Raw genomic sequence first — 16,313 nt, 5'->3', positions numbered from 1 at the left:
TGGCGCTGGGCCAAGAAGAGAAACAGCTTGCTAGAATTTCATTTGACTTTGTTAGAGGAAATTATTTTAAATTAATGTGGCTACTGAACAGCTGCCATCCTTAACCTCAGAAAATATATTCCTTCTAATTTTTGCTGCGAACATTTATTTATTTAAGTTAAACTCCAGCTCATGAATGTTGACCATGAGGAGTCTAAACCTTCTTGCGACTATTTTGCATTCTTTTTCTAAACAAGGGCAGGCGCAGGCTTGCTCCATTAGTATGCACAGCCAGGTCGCCACCATTAAGTGAAATCATCTATGTATTTTTGGTAGAATCTTTTTTAACAACTTCCATGCCTGTCAGTGAAATGGAACAAGGCTGTTTTGTTTTTGGAGGGCAATAATTTGATCTCTGGTTTACTGGATGGCGCTCAAAATATTTTTCCATATGTTTTTCCGCAAAGAAAAATCTGACATCAGCATGGTTTACCTTGACTAGTGAATGCAGGCTTTTTTCACCAAACACATCCCAGAGGAAGGTCAGGTCTTCCTGGCTGTCCACATGTGGCTGCAGCTGGGCTGGCAGAGCCACCAACAGCTCATACAGACCTATAAAATGAAAATAAAACACAAAGTGTAATCTCAGAGTGATCTCATTAATTTCGCTTAAGGTGTGTGTAATTGACGGCTGGAACATGTCGTTTTTACTGGATCTATGTTCTGGGCCATCAAGCAAAACTCTTCTCCAAAGAAACAAAGGAAGCTTTTGGCTTTTTAAATTCTAAAGATGTATATATAGAAGGCCTGTTTTTACCTTCTGCGGGGGTCAACATTTTACAGTCCTCCAAGTTTACATAACCCGAAACAAAAAAATATGTACAAGCTTTCAAAAAAAAAAAAAAAAAGAAGAAGAAGAAAACGCATACATTCCTTCCCTTAATCGTTATTACATTTCCCTCGATGTTAGCCAAAGAGTGAAGTGAGTCATGAATAGGAAAAACTTCTTTAGAAGAGCAGAAAATTGATAGCGTGGTCCATTAAAAAGGTTTTGTGGTTTCCAAACAGTTCCTAATAATATATAGCTTCAAAAACATTTGCATTATCGAACGTCCAAAGTCAAGTTCTAAAAAGTAAGCCAGAAGAAACCGTACTTGGTGTGGCATTCTTTGTAGTCACCCTCCTTTTAACAACAACAAACTCTGCAGCACTTCGCCTAAATGCAACTCTGATTTGAGGGTATGTGATGCCCTTGGGAATAGTCAAGGCAACAGATGCAGGTCACGCATCTTCTCGCTGGAAGCTCCCTCGAGCAGACAGTAGCACAGTGTCCCAGGCGTGGGCTGTGCAGACCATCCATCGCATTCAGGGGCCGGCAGACTCCTGTCCAAGAAATGTTGCAACAGTGCTTGCCCGGACTCTTCAGGGAGGTGACCTGGCAGAAGTCAGTATCAACTCAGAGCACATGTTTCATTTTCCAGCAGGATTACATGAGGTAAAAAGGACAAAATTCCTTTTATTTCTGTCTGCTGTCTACAAAAACACCGAGACCTCCTGGGATTTACTAGCGCATGGGACTGCTGTTATTTCTGGTCTGAATAAGTGCTGCTGTTCATCAGAGAGACAGCTTTACAAGATATTCCACTAGCAAAGACTTGTAAATTATGGCCTTCTGATCAGTGTAGCTGTTATCTTCCTAAAGCGTTATAATATTCTGATAACATGATTAACTCACAACCAAATGCATTCAGTACCACTTTGGAAGTGAGAGATGTAACTTGAGATTCGATTAAACTGAAACATTCCTGGGGCTGTATTTGGCCACAAAGATCTAAAATACTCTAGGGAAAAGTAAATAAATAAAACCTTCTCCCAATTACATTCTTAAGTATTGGTGGTTTATATTTGTTCCCATAAAAACCTGGCACCCTTCCTAAACTAGCACTTATTTACAATTCAGTAAAAATATTTTTAAGGTATCTCAACCTAAGTCGATGTACAGGTCTCACTTTATACAAATACATACGCACACACACAACCACCAAGATCAGAGGTTAAGGTCAGAGGTTCAAACTATGAAATTATGTAAAAATAAGGTAGAATTTCACCATTCTATTACCGATTTCAGGAGTAGTAAAAATGATTACCTATTCCTTAGTAATATGATTAGAGCTGAATGATACAAATTCAACTGTGATATAATTTATATGGTACAGTTCTTGGGGGGATTAAATGAGTTCATACACTTTAACAGTCCTGGCACGTGGTAAATACTTGATGTTTCATATGTAATGCAAGTTTCAGCCATTGTATTACTGATTACAACTGTTATCCATCATTATTATTACTGAAAAAGCAAAAATCTGGATCGAACAGTCCTAGATGCAAACCCCAGGTCTCCACTTCAAGCATTTCACATAACTTATATGAGCCTTGTTTCCCTCACTTGTTGAAAAAGAAATGATAATCTACACATGTGGTAAAACTGCATAGAACTAAATAAAAACACACATGCATAAGCACATGTAAAACCAGGGAAATCTGACAAAGGTCAGCTACTGGTGTGGATGATGCTCTCCCAGCTGTGACACATTACCACAGTCAGGAATGACATTACCACAGGGGAACCGGTGAAAGTATACAGGATTTCTTTGTGTTAGTTCCTGCAACATGTGACTCTATAATTATCTCAAAATAAAGCTGAAACAAAAGAAAAAATTGTGGTAAATACAGTTGCTGTAAGGATTCAGCAAACAATTCCCAATTGGCAGGCACTGATTAAAGATAACACTATCCATCTTTCCTCCGTTTGTCTCCTAACAAGGAACATCTCAGTGCAACGCTTCTAAGTAGACTCCCAGCTTAGCAATAGGTGCCAACCGGACACACCACCATACTCAGAAATGAAACCACTCTGGGCTTCTATGTATGGAAATTGTTCACCTTACCTACATACTCCTTAGCTTTTTGTGGGAATAATCCATGTTAGGCTCAATTTTTAAAATAATAACTTCTTTGCTATTCAAAGCACAGGAGCCTCTGTGCCTCTCTAGCTCTATGCAATCCTAACTTGCATGGTCCACTAGAGTGCAACAACACTCACTCCTCTTCACCTCCCCTATCTTCTGTGCTGTGCTGAGTCACTCAGCCATGTCTGACTCCTTGCAACCCTATGGACTGTAGCCCAACAGGCACCTCTGTCCATGGGGATTCTCCAGGCAAGAACACTAGAGTGGGTTCCTGTGCCCTCCTCCAGGGGATCTTCCCAACCCAGGGATCGAACCCAGGTCTCCCACACTGCAAGCAGATTCTTTACTATCTGAGCCATCAGGGAAGCCCAAGAATACTGGAGTAAGTATCCTACCCCTTCTCCAGGGGATCTTCCCGACCCAGGGATCGAACCAGGGTCTCCTGAATTGCAGATGGACTATTTACCAGCTGAGCTACCAGGGAAGCCCCTGGTACCCATACCTTGTACCACAGACCAAAGCCAGAGAGACAGGACCATGCCAATCAGAAATTCAAAAGATGGTAAAAAGAGCTGCTAGGTGCAAAGAACATTGCTAGCTGCATGCAGTGTCAATGCAGGCAACAAGGACAAGCACTTCCACTCAAATCAGTGACCTAGCCCCAGCAAACACCTCAAGTCCATGTCTAAAACTCGGCCTGTGTACTTACATGTGCTTTAAAGGAGTCCTATACTCAGTTCCTTGAGTCCCAATCAAGAAGAATACCATGAAATACAAATTGTTTTGGTCCTTGAAATTCAGAGAGCCAGAACAAGAGTTGAGAAAGCAATGTGTGTCTTTAAAACTTTTTCCTAAATCCACCTATTCCCTGAACAAGCACTGGGGTCATGAAAGAACCTGTGCTCCTCTGTAGTCATCCAAGTTCATTTCCATAAACATCTAGGCACCCGTGAACCCAGAGCATCCACAGCTCTGAAGGTCTAAGACAAATTGGACGTGATTTCTGTCCACAGGCGTCTACAACAAAGTTATGTGCAGGATCGGGTTAGACTGTGGGACAGAGGCAGGGTAAGTGGTCAGTTCCTCCATGGGGAGGAAGACAACATCAAGAAACCTTTTGGCGGGAAGAACACCTGAGTTGGAGCCATGAAGGCTCCATTCCCAAGAATCAGCATGTTATGAGCTCTCAGAGTCAGAGCCCCGGGCACAGAACTAAGTACATAATGTAATGTTATTTCTCCCCAGAGGTCTCACAATCTTGGATGACACAGAATACAGTCCATATATGAGCAAACATCTTTCAATCCTAAATATAATGATCTCCTATTTGGGCAAGTTAAGATCTGAAACATTTTTTCTTCTAAGCAAAATAAATAAACGTTCAGGCAGCTGATGACACAAACAAATGTCAGTGATGTTACTAAGATGTTCATGATTGTCTCTAACATTTAAATTGCAATTTAGTTAGAAACACTTACTGTGAATTACCTATGAAGTAAAATACCTTAATGTAGATAGTGTTTTTGCCCCATTTGCACATTTCACACCACCATTTGAATTCTTCAGAGTGAGATTCTTCCTCATCACAAGTGCCACCACTTGAGAATTAGAATAGATTGTTTTCACTTCCAGGTCAGTTGAGATGCAGAATTGTTTTGAATATATGAGATGCAATCACTGAGAATCTGGGTAAAATGGTTTTTCGTCAACAAACCTACTTACCTACTCTCTAAAATTCTACCAATTGCAAATGTGAGGTTTTTAACCCTTCTCCAAGGAATAATTAAATCTAGTCTAAACTTTGTCTCCTTAAAAAAAAAAATTCTGTCAAAGGAACTCTCGATAATTCCTAAAATTATGAATTTCATTATATGTGAATACTTTGTTTCCCCATTCCACACACTTTTGTGCACATGAATAAACAGAGAAAGTTCTCTGTAAGAGATTTTGTACGGACCTGACTATAAGCCAGCTCTCTCTTCTCTAAGAGATCGTTTTATGGAGGGAAAAAACTCACCTTATATTTGGGCATATACAAAATAAGACACTGTCCAGGATATCTGTGAAGGGTTTCAATAAACTTATTTCACAAAAATGTTCCAACAGAAAAAAGATACTTTAAAATTAGTGCATTTTATATGCTGAGAAAAAGAAATCAATGAGAGCAAAACTAAAATAGGTTGAGGGTCACCTGATTAATATATATATAATAATTATTACAGCAATTTTAAGCAGAGAGCCATCAGTGGGGTCAGAATGAAGCTGGCAGACCATGCGCTGGGACCTGAAAGGAAGAAAGGCCCAGGAGGGTGAGTCTAACTGAGGGGGTAAGGAAGGTGTTCACAGTAATAGGAGCCAATTGCAGAGAGACACAAAGATGCTTGCAAGATCTCTGAGTTGGTACTGAAGCCTGCTATCTACGAACTCAGTAGTAACCTCTTCTCCCCTTTCCAGAGGAAGGTGAGATAACAAATGCTGGCCATCTGACGTCATGAAGAATAACATCCTATGGAGAATGCTTTCCGTACAGTATAAACTGCCCATTCCACCAGGCAGTTCATAAGCCAGCACACGTGTGGACCACCACGTTACTAACTTAGGTACCTGATTGGAGCTACATGTGCTGACTTCTCTGAGCTTTGCTGCACTGCAGGCTGAAATACTTGTTATTTTCTTTAAAGATGAATAAAAAAAAAAAAACAAAATATAGTCATCCGTTGGTATCCAGGGGACCCACAGAAGATCAAGCACCACAGCTGCCCTTTACATCTGCCGTCCACAAGAGCAGATTCAACCTCATGCTGACTGCGCAGTACTGTATTTCTTGAAAAACTTTGCATATAAGTGGACCTGCACGGTTCAGGTCCATGTTGTTCAAGGGTCAACTGTACAAGCTTGTTCTCTCTCAACTATCTATGCTCAGAGTATGATCTTGACACTTTCTGAAGCCTGGTAAAACAAATGACAGAGGGTCAGCAGTAGTGTTTTTGTGGCCCCGTGAACTGTAGCCTGTTGTGCTCCTCTGCCCATCGAATTTTCCAGGCAACAATACTGCAGTGGGGTGTCATTTCCTACTCCAGGGCATCTTCCCAACCCAGGGATCAAACCCATGTCACTTGCATTTTTTGCATCAGCAGGCAAATTCTTTGCCACTAGCACCATCTGGAAAGGCCCACTATTTTACATACAGATATAAAAACTTTGGATTCTTAACCACTGGTTTCTCAGGTGGCACAGTGGTAAAGAATCTGCCTGCCAATGCAGGAGACACAAGAGACAGGAGTCTGATCCCTGGGTCAGGAAGATGCCCCAGAGGAGCAAATGGCAATCCACTCCAGCACTGTTGCCTGGAAAACACCATGGATAGAGGAGCCTGGTAGGTTACAGTCCATGGAGTCGCAAAGAGTTGGATAGAACTGAGCACTCAGGCATAAATACTTTGGTGCTTTATCAACTTCAAGTGAGTTGTCTTTCAATCTTTTTTTTTTGCAATATTTAGATAAGAGTAGTACTGTAAAGCTTCTATCAGGATCTTGTATGTAAGTCAGAAGCAGGAGATTTGATCAAGGATTGTGGAAGGCAGATAAAACTGACCCAATCATGCTGAATAAACAATTCACCGGAAGTTATAATACATTAACCAGAAGAAAATTATAAAGTGTCATCCTTACATTAAAATTTCATTACTTTGTAAGATTTACCAATTTATTAAAATATATGATAGTAATTCTAACTGTGCATAAAGTTTGCTATAATCATAGTCAGACCCTGAGTGATTCTCACCCTGCCTAAAACTGTGCTATGCTGTGCTTAGTCATGTCTGACTCTTTGCAACCCCATGGACTGTAGCCCACCAGGCTCCTCTGTTCATGGGGATTCTCCAGGCAAGAATACTGGAGTGGGTTGCCATGCCCTCTGCCAGAGGATCTTCCCACGCAGGGATTGAACCCAGGTCTCCTACATTGCAGGCCAATTCTTTACCAGCTGAGCCATGTGGGAAGCCCACCCAATAAAATTAGCTGCTAAAAATTACATCTATTTTTTTTGTCTCCCCCTCCTTAATCAATCCTTCCTACCACCAATCCCTAAAGCTTCCCAAAATAATACTTAGTAAAAATTATTACCAGAAGCAGTTCCTAGTGATATTAACCATACCTAAGACGGTGGTATGAGCTATGGTGAAGTGCTTTACAGGTCACCTCACTTAACGCTCTCCATCAGCAGGTCCTATTCCTGTCTCCATTTTACAGGAGGGCGTACACTTAGCCAGTAAGTGGCAGTCAGGACTTAAACTATGTCTCCTAGAATAACCCATCACGTAAACCTTCTACTCAAAAGCCTTCAAGAGATCCCTCAAAAGAAAAGTTAAATGTCTAACTGGACACCCAAATTACAAATGGATCAAATATTTCAAATATAAACTAGAGGACAATCTCAAAGAGTATTTTTATCATCTTGGAGTTAAATGTTTGTCTTAGAAAATAAAGAACGTAGAAATCACAAAACAATTACAGTAGCATTTGTGACAAAATTTTCATGCATCAAAAAAACCAAGGAAGTTTACAGAGAAACGGCCAAAAATTATCTCCAACAAGCAGGTGATTGATGTTAAGAATAATAAAAGATGAGTAAAAGAGAAAGCAAAAGAAAAAATGGGCAACAGCACATGAACAGTCAAATGGTGGCAGAAGAAATAGATGCCCTCCCCCCAAAATCAGCATATAAAGTAATGTTCAATCTAGGAAATAATATAAAATGATTCTTATAAGTCAAAGCAGGATTTCACTGGTAGTCCATTGGTTAAGAATCCACCTGCCAATGCAGGGGACACGGGTTTAATCCCTGGTCTGGGAGGTTTCCACATGTCGTGGAGTAACTAAGCCAATGTCCCACAACTACTGAAGCTTGTGTACCTAAAGCCTGTGCTCTGCAACGAGAGAAGCCACGTGCAGTGAGAGGCCCCCACTTGCTGCAACTAGAGAAAAGCCTACACGCAGCAATGAAGACCCAGTACAGCCAATACACAAATTTTTTTAAGTTAAAGCATATCATTTTTCTTTTAGCAATTTAGGAGATAATTAAGTTCGCAAATATCCATTCTTAGGGCATGAGAGTGGCTTACCTGGGGGCTCAGACAGTCAAGAATCCACCTGCAATGCTGGAGACCTGGATTCCATCCCTGGGTTGGGAGGATCTCCTAGAGGAGGGCAGGGCAACCCACTCCAGTGTTCTTGCCTGGAGAATCCCATGGACAGAGGTGCCTAGTGGACTACGGTCCATGGGGTCAGAGAGTCAGACATGACTGAGTGACTAACCACAGGGCATGAGCAGATGCCCAGCAGTCACTTGGTGGGATGTACACTCGTTCATTCAATCAGCATTCACTGACCACTGTACATTCTCCATGCTAGATGCTATTCAAGGTGTCTGGGCAGACCAGCAAAGAACCCTAGATAACATTTTGTGTGTGTGATAGTCACTCAGTCGTGTCCAACTCTTTGCGACCCCATGAACTGTAGCACCCCAGGCTCCTCTGTCCATGGAATTCTCCAGGCAAGGATACTGGAGAGGGTTGCCATTTCCCACTCCAGGAGAACCTCCCGACCCAGGGATCGAACTGGCATCTCTTGAGTCTCCTGCACTGGCAGGCGGATTCTTTACCACTGTGCCACCTGGGAAGCCCAGATAACATTCTAGGGGGAAGACAAATAATAAACAAAAGTAAGTAAATTATACAGTATGTAAGAAGGGAACAGATATTGATAGAAAGAGAGAAACCTGAGCTGCGTACGCAGATTCAGGGCCGGGCTACTTGCATGGACAGGGACAGAGGAGGTGGCCAGGGAACACCCTCTGCTGGTCGGAGACAGGAAGAAGATGACAGAGTTGGTGGGCATCTGAGGGACAAGCACTCAGGGAGAGGGACCAGACGACACAGAAAACCCAGCCTCTAAGCCTGGAGCATCTGAGGAGAGCAAGGCGCCCAGTGTGACAGGCAGAGGGAGAGAAGGGGGAGACAGCTGATGTCAGAGAGGAAATGGGACCAGGTCACGTAGGGCCTTGTAGGACAGACACTGCAAAGAACTTAACTTTAATTTCATAGAGACACTGCCATTGCTGGGTTTTTGAGCAAAGGAGTAACATGATTTGAGTGACATTTTAAGAGCATTGCTCCAGCTGCTACATTGAGAAGAGGGGGCAGGGGAGCGAGCACAGAGGCCGAGAACGAGTCAGAGGGTCAGAGAGTGACCCAGACGAAAGCGAACCGGCACCCAGGCAGTAGCCAGAGGGAGGTATGAGGAGCATTGAGATTCTGGACAGATTCTGAAGCAAGAGCCAACGAGGAATTTCTGACTGACTGAAGGCGGGCCATGAGGAGAAAAAAACACAAACGTGATTGCCAACACTGAAGCTGCTGCCAAGGGAGACGAGAAGCTCAGTTTCAGACCCAGTGAGCTGAAGACGTGGACTGGGTGTCCTGGGGGAGATGCAGTGGGCGGCTGGAGGGAGAGGCCTGAGCTGAAGACATACACGTAGGAGTCCTGGGCAGGGGGTTGGTATTTAAACTCAAGGGCCTGGATGAGACCCCGAGGGTGTGAGTGTGGACACAGAAGAAAGAGGAGCCAAGGACTGAGCCCTGGGGTCTCCACTGTCTGACCTCAGAGTTTCACAGACAGGTTTAAAATAACACACTTGACATGAGGAGGAGGAACACAGACATGTGCTGTTCTGGTGGCCCAGTGTGGCGGGGAAGGATGACCGACCTGAGGCAGGAGAGGCCACAGTCAAGGCAGGGAGAACAAGGCCCGAGAACCGCCCGTGAGGTCCAGCCGTGTGGGCTGGCGATGACTGAAGAGCATTAACAATAACAGGTGACACAGTGGAAAGAGCAAATATTGACTACTCGTAGGAGGAGGGTTGGTACAAAAGAGAATCAATGTCTGCTAAGGGTGGGGAGATAAAGATTTTTTAAGATAAAAAAAAAAAAATAGACCATATGTGCACTAAGGGCTTTGATCTACTACAGGGGAAATGCTGACGACAGGGACATTGCTGGTGGCCCCCTCTCAAGAGGTGAGAGGAACAGGGTTAGTGCACATGTGGACAGGGTACCCAGGGCTCCCAGGAGGGAGGCAGATATTGGGGCAGGGTGGAGCAGGGGGCTGGGGGGGGGACCTGGAATGACTCCCTCAGGATGGATCATGGCAGTATTTTCAGTAAACTATGAAATGCGGTTGCCCATGGGGAGTGAGGACACAGAATCAAAAGTCTGCACGAGAAAGAAAAGGTTGGAAAGAGTCACCTGGGAGAAGGGAAAGATGAATAAAGCAGGGAAATCATAAATTGGTGGTTTACTGGCAATACGAGGATTTTAAGCCTACGTGCATTCCCTTTGATCCGGCTCGTTCATTCCCTCATTCATCCCACTTCCAGGGAGCCTAAATCTATATCCAACTCTACCAGCATTTAATCCAGGAAGAGAAACTAAAAGGAACAGGAAATAATTACTTTCATTTTACTATATGTGTGTATATTTCATATTTGCTGTGCATATATATACACACACACACATATTTTTGCATTGTATGATTTTTTGATAAAACAGACATTATTTTTACAATTTTAAAAGTTTCATGCCTCACCCCCCAATTCTGTTCCAGCCACAGTGGACTGCTACTGGCTATCCCCTGAAAGTGTAACTGTTTCCAGATATCTTACACCAACTCACTAAATAATTAACTTCCTGGAGATCGCAACTGCTGTCATAGTCCCCTCCCGCAGGACCCGAGATTATCTGGAAGACAAAACAAGCATGGTAACTGTCTGACCTCAGAGTTTCAGGAACAGGCTTAACATAACAAATGGACAACGTCTTGAATGTGTGAAGGGAGCTGGCAAACTCCTGAATCCCTCTGTATTTCAGAATTCCTCCAGGTCCTTTCCAGCCTTCATTCTGCAAATACGGAGTGCTCACCATGGACCAGAGTGTTTAGGGCTGGGGATACAGGGGGAGGGAGAGAAAGGGAAGAAAAGACAGTCAAGCCGCAGTGGGCATCAAACATTGTGAATACACACGTGAAGCTATTACTGTGAACTGCTACAAGGGAGGGGTTGTAGACCATGACAGTGTAAGAGTGGGACGTGAACAAGCTCAGGGAAATGAAGCTTGTGCTGAGATGGTCAAAGAATAGACATCAACTGGGGATGATGAAGTAGGAGGCAGAAAAACCCTATAGGGAAAAGAAAAGCACAAAGGCCCTGGGGTAGATGCTTAGACTCTGCAGCCAAGCAACATAAATACAAGTCCCAACACTGCAGCTGTTAATTGGTTCACATCTCTGTGCATCCAGTTTTTAAACTGTGTAAAGGTACAGTTATATTAGCCTGACTAGGGTCGTAATAATGATTAAATGAGCTATTCATAAAGCTCAGATTGATGCCTCATTTCACTGTATAGCCTCATAAGCATGTTTAAAATAAATTCCAAATTAAACGTTAAAATGTATGTATATGCCAAGGCATCACAGAGACAGAGGAGAAAATGTGAGTTTATACTGCTGGACAGCTTTCCACAACAGGCAATAAAGACAGGCAGTGATGGACCCCACATACTGGGTGAAGTGTGAACTAGAGAGAAGAGAAATGAAAAAAGCGATCTGATCCCCGACTTGGGTCAGTCTAGACACTTATACAGTAAGGAAAGTGAAGAAGAAAAATGCCAAACAGTCCAAGCTTTAAAATAGCTTAAAACTTTCACACTAAGCATCATGCAACAATCACTTGCAAGAAGTGGCAATAACTATAATTTTGATTATATCAATGTCATGTAATCACTGACAAAGTTCTCATGACAATGGCTTATGTATGTATGTCAACTTACAGGCTTAATTCAAAATCCAGACTGAAGCTCCTGGGAGCCCATCATTCATCATTCACCCTAAACAGGCTGAATAATTGGACTCATCTTAACATGCTTCATGTGATTACAGAAGAATACTAGTAATCCCTTCACTGAGATAATTATATATACTCCTTGCTTTGTCCACCCTGCCAAGGTCAGACATAACAAGGAAACATTCTGGAGATGAAGAGCTGCACCACGCCGGAGTGGCCTCACAAAAATAAATGACTCAGAGCAGACCTGACAACAGATGTTCATTCAAATTATTCAATCACTCTGGATCTTGGGGTCGTTGCCTCTTGAGAGGACAGTGGAAAATGGCTCATCAGATACTGGATCAGCTTTGTCATAAAATCACTCATATCTTCCTCCTTTTGGCGAAACGAAGCCTCAGGGAACCCGGCTGCATGCAGAGATAGAGGCAAAACCAGCCAGCAACATAATCCATCTCAAGAGGTAGTAGTTGGTCTTTTTTAAAAAAAACAGATCTTGTCTTTGAGTCTTTTAACAATGGGTCTCTCAGAAATTTTCCCATGAGTTCTTGATATAATTAACATTTTCATAAGAAAAAAGCCAAGAACATAGCAGAAACTAATACAACATTATGAAGCAATTATACTCCAATCAAAAAACAAGAGGGAAAAAAAGCCAAGAATTCCTCTTTTAGGATTCCTGTTTACAGTTTAAGTGCTGAAACATCTCTGACTTCTGTCTTCCATCCCAAAATGACACAGTTCTGTCAAAATACAAAAGATTCTGGAATTTGAAACAACACAGACGCCCATCTTCAGAAGTCAAGAAAACTGCATCAAAAAAGTCAGAGACTTCACCATTTGGTACAAACCACTTCACAAAACTGATCTTTCTTGTGAAAATTTTCTTCTGAATCATTAAAACAGGGTGGTGGATGGGGAACAGGAATATGTTTATTTCCGGCACAGATGAGAAAAAGGCCTAACGCTTTGTAGCAGAGGAAAGTGACCAGAGTTATCACGTTTGTCAACCAACAGAGAAGTGTCTTTTATCAGGGAGACTGTGAAGTGTTAGAAGCACCATCTGGACCACATCAAAAGTAATCCAAGGGCAAAGCAAAAAACAGAAGCCCCTAACCTACCCTAGTGCAGGGGTTCAGAAAGTCTGAAGAGAAGTGGGCAAAGGGGAGGGGGCTATGATTTTACTACTCATTAGAGGGAAGATGGTTCATGGCTGCTGTTGCAGACTTGACGTCTAAATGAAAATAACAAATCCTACCCCAACTTAAAGTCCCTCGGGGGCCAGATCAAAGTGATGAGTAGATAACCATTCAAAGCAGCAACAAGGACTAACCTCACAGCAGTGGCGACGGGATGTCCACAGTCTGATGGCAAAGTGGCTGCGGGTCCCCTGAGGCAGTGATGGAGTGGGAGCATTGCCAAGCAGCAGGAAGGGCGGGCAGAATATTGAGCATCGTGATTTAGTGGAGGAAGAAGGAATCTTCAGAGTCAAGTACAGATAAGACACTAAGACTATTATTTACCCACCCAGAAACCGATGCTCCCAGACACTTGAGTCACAGAACGGTGTGTGGCAGCAAGGACCCCACCGGCCTCGTGTTCCATCTGAGCTGATGATGGACAGCAGGTGAGGCAGATGCCCACAGGCTAAACACCACTAAACTGCAAAGCAGAAGAACATCTTATCTAAGTGAACAAACTACTGAGCTGTATACCCACAGTAGGCATCCACAATGCATGAAGACACCAGTAAGACCTAATAGGAAGCAGTCCTATCAAAGATGCTGGCTGGCTCAGGTCTTAGGCAATGACACCTACCTGCCCTGCCGTAACAATCAAGCCCAGCTTTAGCAACGCTACATCCAAACACAAGGACAATAAAGTATCAAGACTCAGGACAGTCTCATTCAGAGTCATAAACTTACTAAACAGGGTAAAAGGTTTTACTGACTTTAAACACATACTTACATAGATACACACACACACGAATTTAAAAAAGAAAACAGAAGGAGAAATTTCTACCAACTTAAACTTATTGTAAATGCCCAGCATGATCCAGGGCTAATCAGAAACTTGACTCCCAATTTGAGAAAGGTTTTCACCAAAACTTAACAGAGAATTTCGAACATTCCTTCCTTCCCTCTCCAGAGCAAACATTTTAAGAATTACATCTATGCCATAATATAGGTAGAAAGTATCACAATACATATTGTAGATATTCTGAAAATTGAAGAAAATAGATGACAAAGTATAGATCATAGATTTACCTGTATAAACCAGAAAGAAATCTTTGTTTAAGACAGTTTATTTTCTATTGCTTTTTCAAAACTATATTTGGACAAATATAAATGATTAATTAATGTAAATATAAAAATAAATTAATAATATAAACTAAATCAATGGAAATTAATGACAAGATGTGACACTAATTCTCAAAATAACATCTCAAAAATACAGAATACATGAAGAAGTGAAGATATTTCCCCAGTTCCAGAAAAGTGCCTCTGTAAAAATATAATATTCTGTACAGGACAGTAGTTCCTAAGAGAATAAATGGCTCAGAATTTGATGACAGTCTTCCCGCCGTGAACAATTCACTCTTCTCACAGATTCCAGATGCTCAAGATTCCTGCCATCAGGATGGAAAAATTTACTGTGAGTCTAGAGAAATTTAAAACCACCATTCTTGTCATTTCCCTCATAGCTTCATTATTAGAACAAGTCTGGGGAAGCTATTAACCTACGTTAAATGATAAAAAAGATGTTCTCTGTGTCCAATCATATTAGATGCCATACACAACCAAAATATTTAGAAATCATATAGAAAAAGACTTGGGGAAGAGAAAGATAGAGATTCAATTTTTTCCCTTCATTTTAATATTTGCATTCTGTACAGAATAGCCAGGCATAGAACTAAAACGTTTTACTATAACCATGGGCTAATAAACACTAAAGAACATATATCGACGCCCAGAACAACACTATAAAACTTTATTATATTAATAAAATGGGATACACCAAGCTTTAAATTTTCCACTTTGTCAAAGGTAAAATAATCAGCACTGCTCGGTGCCATTCATAACAGACCTCAATTTTTCTCATTTAAACTAGGTTTTATTTCCAAAAGTACCTATACTACTAAAATATTTTAATTCAACCCTGAACAGAGGCATTCTCTTTTTCACACACTCTCTACCTCTCAACTGCAAATAATTTATTAAAGGATTCAGCAGGCTGGGTTTTTAACTATGCAAAATATTAATAATTTAAATAATTATAAAGTGGCAGATTGCTTAGTAACAGCTTATAGGATTACAAGCCTACCTCGGAGACACTACACTTCGATTCCAGACCACCATAAGACAGCAAATATCGCTATTAAGTGAGTCACACAGATTTTTTTGGTTTCACAGTGCATATAAGAATTATGATTCACTATACTGTGGGACACGACTGAGCGACTGAACTGAAGTGAACTGATACTGTGGCCTATCAAGTATACAACAGCATTATGTCCAAAAGCCCAATGTGCATGCCTTAACTGACAAATACTTTATTGTTAAAAAATGCTAACCATCATCTGACAATGCAAGGTTACCACAAACCTTTAATTTGTAAAATCAGTATCTAAGAAGTGCAATAAAACAAGGTATCCTGTACCAGAAAGTCTAGCAATCAGGGTGAATTAGCAGAGGTAAGTGCACACACTTGTACATAGCTTCCATTTTTACACACCATCTCTAAGTTCAGGTCGAGTCCAATTTGTAACTAACTATGCACTGGCAGCCCATGGTCTTGTACCAGTGTCCTCCACCCTGGCCAATGTGACAGAACTTTGATTCCAAAAAATGAAGATGAAGCCACAGCAAAAGGAAAATTATTTGTAAAACTCTTATAAAGTACAGCCTAAAGCTGTTTTCTAGAAAACTGGATGCATTTATACTGTATTTAACCAGTTACAGGGCATCCTGGCCTAGAACTGTTGGCCATAAAAGCTAAAGCACTGTATTGTAGTTAACAGTACAATAGGATTTATTTCCATTTATTTCACTATTTGTAATATATTTAAAATTTAGCAATAACATGTAGTGAGACCAAGTCAAACAGCATATCTGGATTTTAACTTACACTGCAGGACAGCAACCTAATCTTAACTCTAATCTTACTCCTGTAGCTTCAGTGTATTAAATGGTAAATAATGAACAGACCAGAAGGTACCAGCGTTCATCAGGAAGAGAAACCAAGTAAGCAGAAGGTTGTTCACTGATTGCACAGAAAGACAGGTAAGCATTTCTCCCAGGACAACTGCAAGAATTGCAGAGATAAAGAAAGAGCTCGGCACCTAACTTACACCTCCCTGTCTACAATGGAATGAAAGAAAGAAATACACCTGGACCACCCTTAGTAGCTAAACAGGTAACTGCCACCAACCTTTTTATCATTTCCTCTCAGCAGTGTGTTAGCTGAATT

The 16,313-nt window shown here is 41.6% G+C and overlaps 1 protein-coding gene across 2 annotated transcripts in view; it reads right to left on the bottom strand.

The window, feature by feature from the left end:
• Positions 1-16,313, bottom strand: part of MPP7 (MAGUK p55 scaffold protein 7) — a 215,434-nt gene that overhangs the window by 124,308 nt on the left and 74,813 nt on the right. For both annotated transcript variants that reach the window (XM_061126383.1, XM_061126385.1), the window contains exon 3: positions 473-591. In XM_061126383.1, coding sequence (XP_060982366.1) covers positions 473-591 — 119 coding nt within the window. The remainder of the gene's footprint in view (positions 1-472; positions 592-16,313) is intronic.

The sequence above is a fragment of the Dama dama genome, chromosome 23, assembly GCF_033118175.1.
Source record: "Dama dama isolate Ldn47 chromosome 23, ASM3311817v1, whole genome shotgun sequence".
In the NCBI taxonomy this organism is placed as follows: Eukaryota; Metazoa; Chordata; class Mammalia; order Artiodactyla; family Cervidae; genus Dama; species Dama dama.
This window is presented reverse-complemented; position numbering and strand designations above follow the sequence as displayed.